This window comes from Cydia amplana, chromosome 23 (assembly GCF_948474715.1).
Source record: "Cydia amplana chromosome 23, ilCydAmpl1.1, whole genome shotgun sequence".
NCBI lineage: Eukaryota > Metazoa > Arthropoda > Insecta > Lepidoptera > Tortricidae > Cydia > Cydia amplana.
Window position 1 is genome coordinate 5307827 of NC_086091.1, and position 13286 is coordinate 5321112.

The 13286-nt window shown below is 39.0% G+C and overlaps 1 protein-coding gene across 1 annotated transcript; it reads left to right on the plus strand.

Moving 5' to 3' along the window:
- Positions 1 to 5554: 5554 nt before the first annotated feature.
- On the plus strand, positions 5555 to 9491 carry LOC134658599 (thioredoxin-2-like). The gene is made up of 4 exons (XM_063514252.1): positions 5555 to 5559; positions 7648 to 7854; positions 8688 to 8859; positions 9278 to 9491. Exons 1-4 carry the CDS (start codon positions 5555 to 5557, stop codon positions 9467 to 9469), a joined length of 576 nt encoding a protein of 191 aa, XP_063370322.1. The 3' UTR covers positions 9470 to 9491.
- Positions 9492 to 13286: the final 3795 nt, after the last annotated feature.

A 13286-nucleotide genomic window follows, 5' to 3' on the forward strand; every position in this document is an offset into this window, starting at 1 on the left:
CCCAGTCAGAAGGTAAGCAGCCATAAGAACTCCTATAGAAACAAACACATTGAATTAAGGTTCATTAGAAATCTCTTGGGCAGGAAGTACTTGACAGACAAGGGAGAGAAAGAATGGTCAAATAAAACATGAAGTGAATTATTAAGTGACCATAAAGATTCAGGCTCTGAATTTAAGAAAAATAATCAACTCATTTGTGATGTGTTTAACTCAAATGCTCCTTTGTCCCAAATAATAAAATACAATACTTATATCATATAAACTTTAATAAACAATAACTACAAACTAAATGCATTACGACTTATAATACTAAGTAGGTAAGGTCCATTGACCAAGGCCGAGACAGCTAACGTTAAACTATATTTTATTGGTACAACGAAACACAAGTACCTACCTAAATAAAACATAATAAAAACACTTAGATTAAAAACTTACAAATAAAAAATTTGCCCTAAATCCTGGTCGCTCGGGAATGCCCAGAAGGTTGGCCGCACAGAAAATATTAAAGAGGTTATAACGGCTATCGCGCGCAGTTAGTATCGGAACCGGTGTCGCCGCTCGTTCCTCTCCACATTTCCACATTTCTCGCGCAACGGTAGTAAAAACTTGTGTGCCTGGTGAATGGATACACGCCTCCTTTAGACAGATTTGATGTCTGGCTTCTTAATCTGTACGGATATAATGGTCGTTCTTGTCTACGTGACAGCGTGATAAAACGGTGTCCGTCACTTTCTTTCCCACGGTGTTAAACAGTGACAGTTATTTTATCACGTGGATAAAGATGGATAAAGCTATCCATAATAGGCTGGCAGAACGTTATTGTGGCGCAAAAGGCATGTTTACGTTTTTCGGTCAGCGCGGGCTAGTACTAGCATGCGAGCGTTTGCTCATAACCGGCGGCGACACGTACCCTGCTCGCATCGCCATTCTACTTGTTCTGTGGTTGGCCCCATTGCCTCGCGCGCTGTATTGCAATGCTGATACAGTCAGCAGCAGAAGTTGCTAAGCGGTCGAGGTGTTTATAATTACCTTGACGCACTCTTATTCTCTTAACAATAAAGTCGCGTCAAGATTATTTTGAACACCTCGCCCGCTTAGCAACTATTGCTGCTGACTGTACGCGTTTACGAGTCATCTTTGAAAGATTAGGCGCCACTTGCAAATTCCCACTAACCCGGGGTTAAGCCGTTAACGCAGTGTCAAATTCTACTGGTTACCATGGTAAGTAACTCCAAGTTTAAATGGTTAACCCCAGGTTAGTGGGATGGTGCAAGTGGCGCTAGGTGAGTGTTTATTTATAGTGAGATTATTTAAAACGACACAAACCAAAATATTCCTTACTTAGTGAACATAATTTTAGGAAAATCTTGAAATCCTGCAATTCCACATGCGTCCTGATTCTCTCGTCGGTGGTGCCGCGGAAGGGGTCTATCTTTTTGAAGTTCCTTATGAAGACAAACGTCGGGACGCGTTTAATTTTGTATTTCGCGTAGAGCTCTTTGGTTACCCTATCGTCGTCAATCTGGGAAAAATCGCATGCGAGTTTCATTAGGGCTGATATAGACGGCGCGCGAACTCGCATGCGATTTTAGTTACATTGCGGACTATTGGTTACGTCCAATTCAACCGACCGAACAAAACCCGCAATGTAATGAAACTCGCATGCGAGTTCTCGCATCGTCTAATTGGGCCCTTACATTGCGTCATTTGATCGGTCGGCTGAATTGATGTCACCTCAATGGTCCGCAATCCGCAATGTTACTAAAATCGTATACGAGTTCGCGCGCCGTCTAAATGAGCCCTTAGCTTAGACAAACAAAATTATGCTCGGATATGTGGGTGGCGAGAGCGTGGTAAAGGACGGATTCCAGTACGATGGAGCGGCACAATTAAGAAGACTGTTAATCAACTGTTAATTAATGGTAGCCTTATTCCCGCAGACGGATTTAGCTGCACTGAATTTTATTTGAGGTTTTGTTAGCCTTCTCGTGAATCAATTGGCGCATGCAGTTTTTGTTTAAACATTAAATATAATCCACTCTAGCAACACCATATATTATTTGAATATTTACCAGTCGCTTTTCGGTGAAGGAAAACATTGTGAGGAAACCGGACTAATCCAAATAAGGCCTAGTTTCCGCTCTAGGTTGGAAGGTCAGATGGCAGTCACTTTTGTAAAAACTAGTGCCGACGTCAATTCTCGGGATTAGTTGTCAAGCGGACCCCACCCATGAGCCACTCCACATGATCCACTCTAGCAACACCAACCTTGAGAAACACGACAGATCCGTAATACTCATCCGCCACGGCCTCAATCTTGGAAATAATTTCCCTACATTTAGAGCACCACTTGGTCATGAACCCGAGGACCACCAGCTTGCTGCCGGCGCTGGACAGCTTCTCCTCAAGGTCTTGGGGGCTGTTTATGTCAATTATGTGGCTTCTGGAATTATATTTTTACCATAATTTTCAAGACGTAAAAAGTCAGCCCAAAGGAGCCCAAACACAAGGGGCTATAAATTAGATAGGTATGCTGCTATTTCAAACCCCGGCTCGTACCAATGAGTTTTTCGGAACTTTATTATTTAATATTTACCACACGCTTTTCGGTGACGGAAAACATCGTGAGGAAACCGGACTAATCCCAATAAGGTCTAGTTTACCCTCTGGGTTGAAAGGTCAGATGGCAATCGCTTTCGTAAAAGCTAGTGCCTTCGCCAATTCTTGGGATTAGTTGTCCAGCGGACCCCTAGGCTCCATGAGCAGTGGCAAAATGGCCAAAATGTCGGGACAACGCGAGGAAGATGATGATGAGGTATGCTGATATTAGGTATTACTTTTTGAAGAATAAAGAGAGTTTTTAATTGCGAGCTGGTGTGGAGACTAAATTTTAACTACTCACACCGGTGCCTGTGTGTTAGCATTCAGCACAGCCTCCAACTTTGCCTGCAAAGGAGTTGCAACATTTAATTACCAGACACACAAGTTTTATTTCATAACACTGTTTTTTCCCATTTCGTTTCGTATACCCCTTGAAGTGGTATTCCGTCGGCTCCAGACCCAGTACGTCATTGCCACTTGAAGAGGTCTTTAGATTGTGTTTATGGAACTACAACTTGCAAAATTAACAGGCTCCCTTGAGATGAGAGGAGACGTGTGGAATCAAAATCAACCTATACCATTGGTTCTCTTCTTCGTTCTTCGCTGGATTACAAATATTACAACCAATGCTAAAATTATTAGTTGATTCCTGTACATTTCCTCTCATCTCTGCCTCAGTGGAAAGGCCTCCAAAAATATCTGACACGATCTTATTTGAAGAGCGATAAGAGCGTGTCACATATTTTTGCGACCTTCGAAGAGTATCATATTATTATTATTGTTGCAGGTGACTGTACGAAAAAGGTACGATATTTTAGAATGGCCTGCAGACAGTAATTGACAGATCGAAGCTTAGAAAGGTCTCCGTTTCAGCTTAGCCCATCCTTTCGTTTTCGTATATCCGTCTGTTCTCCTCTATATAGCCTTTATTATAGATCACATTTCTCAACCGATTCTCGTGAATTTTTGTGGCCAGGTTTGATAAATGATAATCAGAATCACCCTAAATGAAGTATATATTGTTGATTCAGTTTTTGGAAAATTTCAAAATGACAGAGCCATATTGGAACTGGCAAGGTCTACCTACAGCTAACAGAGTCAAAGTTACGAATCAATACTCCAACAGGAACCCACCTCAAGTTGTTTAATGCCGATACCAGAGCTAACCAAGAGTTTCTTCTTATTTTGTATGAAGACAAATGTCGGCATTGTCTGTATACCGAAACTTTCGTATAAGTCGTCATATTCTTCTTTAACCTGGAAAAAGAAGAAAGACAATAACGATAAACTTATACGTATTTTATCAATAAGACAATGAGAGGACGAATCATCATCAATATCATCATCATAAACTTAAGCGCTGCGCTCTTGTCAGTGACAGCCTAAGTGTAAAGCCTGAGTGGACGCTCGAAGTGGAGCGTTCGGCGGGGCGTGCAGCGTGGCGTCGGGGTCAGGAGTAATTTGAGCAGCGTGCACTAAGGCCGCTCCTATACGCTTGCATTTGTTTAACATGCACGCCGCACGCCCCACCCCGCTGCACGCCCAACTCGAGCGTCCACTCAGGCCTTACACTAATACGTCAATCACGACACGACGTTATCTCTCAAGGTTCTTAATTAGGCACGCTAACAGGCTTTTCTTGAACTCTATACAAGACCTCCTCGTTGGTTATACTTTATACTTTAAGAGAGGAATCATAATAATTGTTATAGTTTAGCAAGCGTCGCTATTAGTCCGTGGAGAAAGAAGCATAGGCAGAAAGAAGTTTTGAGGAAACCATAATTGCGTTACTAGTCATATTCCCATTATAGTCGTCCTGGCATCATGTACCTAGCATTGACGTATATCTCAGGACTGGCCTTACGGGTAATAATAATCCCCATTCATCATTTCATTCTTTCATGAATAGGGCCAAGTACAGCGGTGTGACACCGCTACCACGCGATTGGTTGATGAGTTCGCATCACGCGCGCGATTGTTTACTAGTTGCGTTAGACTGACTAGTTGCGTTAGATTGCACGATTGGCTCAAATTCGTGAGTGACACCGCTGAACTAGTACCATTTTTAGTGCCCGTAAGACCCGTCCTGAGATATACGTCAATGGTACTTAGGGTTGCCAACTATTTTTTGGTAGAATATAGTATTTTCCAGAATAGGGCATCAAAAATATAGTACATTTCAAAAAAATATGGTACTTTTAGATAAAATACTAAACATAAGTGTAACATACGTTTAATCGGAAATATAGTATTATAGCGTACTATATATTTTTCCAAAAGTATATAGTACAGAGAGCCAAAATATAGTACAATACTATATAATATAGTACGGTTGGCAACCCTAAATTGGTACTCGTACCTAGCCGTGTACAGAGTAGGTTGTCAGTCTGTTGTCAGTTGGCCCTTCTAGTCCTAACTAGCAATACTGACCCTAAGGAACAAAGTGGTCTTGGCATGCTTCTTGGCCAGCTCCTGTACCGCTGGAGTCATCGAGTAGCCGTGTGCACGCGAGGCAGAGTCGCTTGGGAGGAATGAGAGCACCACAAGCTTGTCCCCGGCTTCTCTCAGCCACCGTTTTATGTCGTCGTGGCATTTTACGTCATATAATAGGCCCCTGTAACATATACAATATATAAGTAAGGGTCGGTTGCACCAAACCGCCTGTCACATTAAAATGTTAAAACATTAAAGTTACTGGAATAAATAACTGTAAAACAATAATCGAGAATGACCCGTCGGTTATATGCTGTAAGAGCAGAAAAAGACCGAAGTGATATATTCCATAAGAACTCCGTGAACCCGTAAAAAAATGCTAAAAGTGGATTAAAAATTTGGTCAGGATCCTAATCAATCTAATCATAAACAGGCAAGAGCTTAAGCACCAGTGATTAGATTATATATCACTATAGTCTATATATATGTACTTGGATACCTTTGCATAAGCTGACGAGCCATGGCGTAAGAAATTATTACGACCATTAGTAATAGTAAAACCTCTCGCTTCATTCTTAAAACACAAGTGCGTTTATTCGATTTGTTTTATTTAAATAGGTACTTTAAACTACCACGATTTTTTTATATCTATCTCACTAGAACGCCCAAAATGAATTATACTCAGAATCAACAATATTACTTAACACCACTGTTGTTGTGGAAACCCAGATCTCGACTGATATGAGATTCATTTCAATTTAATATTCCCGTAAGTAGGTACCTAACTTATAGTTTATATCAACATCATAAACTCGAGACGGAAGTGAAACCGTGGGATCCTTTAGTCTTGTGATTTATTTAAAGGAGGTTTTATCCCACACGCGTTGAAAGTGATTTTTAGGCAGGTAGGTACGCAGGTAGGTAGGTAGGTAGGTAGGTAGGTTGACGCTGCATGACTATGACGCCAACATACATTTGTTAATAGCGTGAGTTTCATGGCCGATGTGTTAAAATATGTGCCGTCGTGTCTACAACTGTAACTTTACAGTCTTCTACACCTACAATAAGTAAGTATATAACTTACACGAACCATGATGAGCCCTAACATTCAATAGGTATGGTATAGCAGACTTATACCTTATTATAGATGCCACTACTGGGTACCAGAGAGCCTTCTCATTGTATTGTAGATATACTTATTAGAGTTTGGAGGATACATTTTAAATAAATGTCTATCGTATCATGCATCACTCTCGTACCGGAAAGGGGAGAGTCGTGGAATGTATGGGGCCCAATACATTCCACGACTCTTCTCTTTACGAACAATCTACTTACTTGTAGACTAAGCGAGCTCGAAGCGCGAGCGAAGCGTCTCCGTGTCAGCTTGCTTTCGTATGTCTAGCCTCGCTGGCGTCCTCTTGTGTCGCTTCTAAACCTGAGTTGTGGTTTGGTTGTGGTTCGATAATTAAGGTACCTATGGATTTTTTGTCGACTGGACCGATTTGAACGATTTGAAGAACAAAGTGGAGCGTACTGTCTATCATATTTTCATAGATATTTGACATTACCAGTCACACTTTGTCATTGCAAATACCATGTAGGAAGGAAGTATGCAGGAGTTAGCTTAGATCGTGACGGCCTCTATTGAGTATGACAGATTATAAATTAATTAGTCTCTGTCATACGTAGAAATGGAAACGTCAGCTAAAATTCATTTTATTTTTTAATAAAATCCCTAATTATTCCATTACCTACATATAGCACATAATGGAATAATTGGTTGATCCATAAATACCCATTTACTTTCATAATACACCAGCAAAACTCGACTCCACCAATGTCACATTTCGCACTGAGATGTCTCCGCGCGCTCAATCTAAGGTAATATAAACAAGGGTTTTATTCACATATTGCTTGCGACGTTGAAAGAGCACCACCAAGGGAGGTTCTTGAGTGACTACGTACCGGAATAAGCACGTGAGAAAGCCCTGAACATGGTGTACTGATGATCTGGGGAAGATCGCAGGGATGCACTGTATGAGGGCAGCGCACGCCAGATTGGGTTTGGGCACCAACTCGGTTTGGTGGTAACTACTGGGATTTTTTTTTCCCAGTAGTTGCCAGTGGTAAAAGGTGGGAAAAAAATTCCCAGTAATTCCACTGGTAACAACTTGGTGGTAACTAGTGGGAGGCGGGCTGTATGTGTAGCTGGTGTAGCCAAGCAAAAATGTACCTAATAGGTATATTTAAAAAACTAGTTTGTTCCAAAATTCAGTTACCTACTAGAAAATTACCATTTCTGTACTAACCGCCTGAGATACGCCGGGACATAATTCCCCTTTTAAGCCCTTTCATGCACTTCAAACTTAGCCAATATCTAATAATACCTTTAAACGAGCAATTCTTGTTTATTTATTTATTTATATTATATCTCGGAAACGGCTCTAACGATTTCGATGAAATTTGCTATATGGGGGTTTTCGGGGGCGAAAAATCGATCTAGCTAGGTCTTATCTCTGGGAAAACGCGCATTTTCGAGTTTTTATATGTTTTCCGAGCGAAGCTCGGTTACCCAGATATTAAAGTATTGATATGTCATATTGTTTCTACTAGTGTTGCCAAAAACGTGAAAACCAGACAAGTGCACCGCCGCGCAATCGAGCGAACAAGACTAGTCAACCCCCAAGGCCCCCAAGCAACCACCAGCAAGCAGCTGCAACCATCGGGAAACTTTTGGTTGCTGCTGACCACAGTATTTGCTGCTTCCCTGGATGAAGAGGATGAAGTCCCGGCATCGTTTGCAACCACTTTTCAGTCAGAGTGAGGGAATACTATCGTTTTTGTCTTTTATTAATAAAAAATCGGCCAAGAGCATGCCGGGCCATGCTCAGTGTAGGGTTCCGTAGTTACCATTCTGACAGTATAAGCTAAACGGGGGCTGTTAGTAAATCATGTACATTACAAGCATAAGGGAGTACAAATTATTGATTGAGTTAGCTTTCATTTTATAAGGTTTATTTTCTTTTTTTTGGTCCCATGGTTAAAAAGTTAGAGGGGGAGGATACGTTTTTATTTCTTTCGGTGTGATTATTTCCTAAAATATTTACTCGTAGGTATTTTATCAATAATGGTTGTTGGAGATTCCACCCGGATTGAAAAACTGCCTTACGGGCAATACGAATGGGGCATGGCATGACTGGGGCCAGTACAGCGGTGTGACACCGCTACAACGCGATTGGTTGATGAGTTCGGATCACGTGCGCGATTAGTCGCAACTAGTTGCGTTAGACTGCACGATTGACTCGAATTCATGAGTGACACCGCTGAACTAGTACCATTTTTAGTGCCCGTAAGCACAGAATAAATAATAGTACTAGGTACAAAAGACTCACTCTCTAACAAAACGCGTCTGTCACGATCAGGACAGATATGGCCGCTAGGTGGCGACAGCGCCACGCGCGGCATATGGCTACTTAGCCACCAAAATTGGTGTGGAACGGATGTACTTTTAGCTACCTGTTGCAAAGCGACGAAATCGCGGAGTGAGCCACGCCTGCCGTAAGGCCCCCCCCCCCCCCCCCCTCTGATAATTAGGTATATACGTCAATGACTTTTGGAAACAAAGCGGCCTAGCCTAATTTTTTGCATTCCAGAAACGTGGTACCCCTACAGAAAGTGTCAGAATTAGAAGCGCTGCTGGATGAAGCCGGTGACAAGTTGGTGGTCATCTTCTGCATGGTCCGCTGGTGTCCGTTCTGCAGGAGGATAGCTCCCGCAGTCGAGGATATTGCTTCTAAAGGAACACACAACATAGTCATGCTCAAGGTTTGAAGAGTTTTATGTTGATTTTTTAACAAGCAGATACGTCTGCGAGCGATATTCCATATTGTGGAGGATGCGGGTTCAAGTTCTGCCGGAAACGTAACTAACTTTTTCCATTTTTTCCTTTAATATTAAATTTGTTTTATGTTGGTTTTCAAATGGTCTACCTACTTAAAGTATGCTCTTGATGACGTGCGGTAGGTATTTCGTATTTTGAACAGTCGAAAAATAATGACATAGTTATGATGGTATGGGAGTCCGGCCGTCGATGCGAACGCATGTCCCATAATGGTATAGGGTAGGTACCTATTTGAGTGTATTTAAAATAAATTATTTTACACCATGCAAGAAACGTAGACAGCAGTTATTTAAGTTGCGAATTTCCTACGTTTCGCCCTTGTATCGTAATGTACTATTTCAGCTTGACATGGATGACCAGGAAGCCGAGTCCTCCAGAATCGTCGCTCGCTACAACGCCTTCTACATGCATCAGGAGCGCTACGCCGTCGGTCTGCCGACCTTCGTGTTAATCAGAGACGGCGAGAAGCTGGAACACTTCAGTAGCGCTGATGAAGCGAAACTGAGGGGCGCCGTCAGGAAATATACTGCTTAATGGACATCACATAGATGGATAAATAAGTATTAACCTTTTGGACGCCAATGACCGATATATACGCACCGCAGGTCCAACGCCAGACGTATTAATTGGTCATAGACCACAGAGCAACATAGACCTAGGTGCATATGCATAAAGTTCAATTTCAGTTTTGACACTTCGGTGACGTGGCGTCCGAGTGACAGCTTTTGTGTTTGACACGGCGTCGAAAAGGTTAACAAACGGCGACAATTAAAGAAATAAATCACATATTCATTCAATTTACAAGTAGTATTTCTGTTCTTATCCTCATTAACTCATTATAGCGATGTAAAATATGCCAGCCACAAAATGTTCCACTTCGAAACCGCGCACATAACACCATTGAACTAATTCAGTGAAAATTATTATATTAAAGAGCAAACGTTACTCAGCAGCGCTGATGAATCAAAACTGAGGGGCGCCGTTAGGAAATATACTGCTTAATGGACATCACATAGATCAGTGGTTCCTAACCTAGGGGTAATTACCCCCGTGGGGGTAAAACTGGTATTTTACGGGGGTAATAAGCTAACCTAATATAACAATACAACAAATGTACACGTTTTATTTTTTTATTACCATTGGGAGGAGGGGTAAAATCAGGTTCCCTAGTTAGTCATAGGGGTGACCGGACTGAAAAGGTTAGGAGCCACTGACATAGATAGACAAATAAAATTAAACACAGAAAAGCTGCCTACACCGTATTTACTTTTATTAAAATCCCACTATACCTGGCGTGGCTCACTCCGCGATTTCGTCGCGTCGCAATAAGTAAGTACATGCGTCCCACACCAATTTTGGTGGCTATAGTTCGTTTTTTTTAGCATTAGAAATTTGGTAAACAATCTTGATGTGTCTTTTTAATTGAAAAACACATTTTAAAAATAAGTTACGGTAAATATGTAACAATTATGAATCTAATACGATCTTTTATAGTCTTCTGCTTTCATAAGTAATAGTTATTAATTTTTAAAGTGTTTTTCAATTAAGTAAAAGACATGTCAAAATCGGTTACCTTCTTTCAAGTTCATTCTAATGCTAAAAAAAAACGAACTATAGCCATAGGCCGCGCGTGGCGCTTGCGCCATCGCCACCTAGCGGTCACATCTGTCGTGGTCGTAGGTAATAGTATAACAGACGCGTTTTGTAAGAGAGTGAATCTTCTGTACCTAGTACTATTATTTATTCTGTGACTATACACGCCATATTTTCATAGGCATGCATTTTGACATTATTTTTGGTGGCACTTCCCCACCCTGACACTGCAAAATCTGTGCAAACACTAAATAACATCAATTTATTGTTCTTGGGAGTTTCTAGGTGTATTGTTGCTGATTGAAAAAACAGTTTCGTTCAAATGTTTCTTTATTATTTACATAAAATAATTAAGTATTGAGATAATTTCATGTAATTGCAATATAATATTATTTAATAATTTAGATTTAGGTACATACAAATTATAACATATCGGTATGTTGTTAAATACAAGGAAGATATCGTGTGGGCTAATCATAAAACTCGGCTATTATTTCGATGTGTACAGTTAACATCAAAAGCATGTTAGTACTCCAAATAAAATATCCAAAATTAGCTACTGCAATTTCAACATTTAGTGTAAGAAATAGAGTTGATTTTATTTCTTTTGAACATTATGAAACTAAACAAGTTCAACTCTATTCCAATTGAATATGACTTAAATTTCATCGAATCGAGTAAGTGTTACGGACGTTATGGCTAAAACCGTGAGCCCATGTCACTATTCCGCTAAAAATATGTGAGTAAAACCGTATTTTTTGCAACTCATACTTTAATTTGTATACAATACAAATTAAAGTATGAGTGAAAGTATAAGTGTTGAAATTTGTATTGTATATTTTGATGTTAACCATACATCATATATTTCTGCAGCGCTATCCATATTTGTCGTATCCGTATATGAGAACTCATTCAATTGCGAACCTTATTGTATTAGAACAAGGTATACAATTTAATGGATTTTCAAATGCAGCTAATATGCTTACCGCCGCTTGGAAACTATTGTATAACTTGATTAATTTGCTTACTTTATTTTACAATGTTTCCATTTGGAAAGCAAATGTTATTTTTTGTAGGTATTTTATTTCGTTTAAAAATACTATAACTAAAACAGAGTTAAAGACATATTTATTATCAAACGCGATCAAATAAGAAGGTTAATCGAAAAATGCTATAACTTAATAACTTATAAAAACTTGATTGATTTTAGAAAAACTAGAAATTATTGTCACTGTTTCAACATTAATTAAAATACCTGTCGTAGGTCTTGTATGCGTAGGAAAATACCAAAAGAATTCTAACATTTGCTTTCCATAATCAATTAAATAATGATCACTCGATCTTCGTTTTCTACGTGTAACAGTATAGATGGCACCTAGTATAACAAGCTTTAGTCAAAAGCAGCCTACAATAATTTGCATTTAATGCTGTGTCAGCTTTTAACACAAATTAATACATATTTAATTACACAAAGGGGTCTACCGCGATATAGGATCTGTCTAACGTCGGAATTTAAGGTAAAAACAATGAAACTATATCGCGGTAGACCCGTTTGTGTAATTAAATATTTGTACAAAACGCGAGAGTTTAAAGTGTTACAAATTAAGATATTCAAAGCAAAATTCGAATTCCGGTGATATAGTTGCTTATAAAATGCAATTTTATGATAAATTTAGCAAAATCTACTCGTAATCGGTACAATTTTCGTGGGATTATAAAAAACTTCTTTAACAATACAGTCCTTACACTAAGGTAAGTAATTTATATTCAACAAATTTTGAGATTTACATATTATTAGGTTATACACTATCTGCCAATGGAACTTCAACTTTCGAATAATTTTCTGTTATAATACTTATAATATCAATTGACAATCATAAGGTAAATGCGTTATGGAAATTATGGGTGTCCAGAACGTTTTTCGCGTCTGTCAATACTTACGTCTATGACCACTCGTCAAAACAATTTATCTATGGTAAGGTCGACTTCAAAGATATGCTTAAAATATTTTGAATCTTACTCCATTGAAATAAGACGAAAATGTTTACATATCTTTGACATAGACCACGAATGTGGAATGGCGTTCTCTATTTTTTTTTTAATCTGCCAATATATTCGAATTACATACTCCAATACATAATAATTATACACAATTATAGAAAAGCAATATACAATCAGTTCTTTCTGGTACAATTTTTTTTAATATACTTTTAAAAAACTAATTTCACTAATTAAATTATTACACATTTCGTCATTACACGTCGAATAAAACAAGAATGATAGACAGATCTTTGGATAAATTAGTCGTAAATATTTCCGTCGACTCATAAAAACATAAAATATGTGTACAACTCGTTCTACAATTGAATTCGAAGCTACAGCGTCCGCCATCTTGAACTCACGTGTCAACAAGATGGCCGCCAACTGAATATAACGTAGGCTAAAATCTCATTTCTCTAAGCAAACTAATGTTACACTTAAAATAACTTGAAAAGACAAAATCATAGTCACAATAATACATTAGGGTCATACAAAAAGACTAGATTGTTAAAAAATAATTACACAATTATATCTTACGTTTAATATCAATTAATACTATAATAACGAATTATAGTGACATTCTGATTTTATATATTGAGATATATTTTATTATACTATTTATGCATATAAAACTTAAAACTCCAATCTAAACTTATATAAGTAGGTAAATTACAAAACTCACTCGAGGTTTTAGTAATAAAATCATAAGACGAAGCAT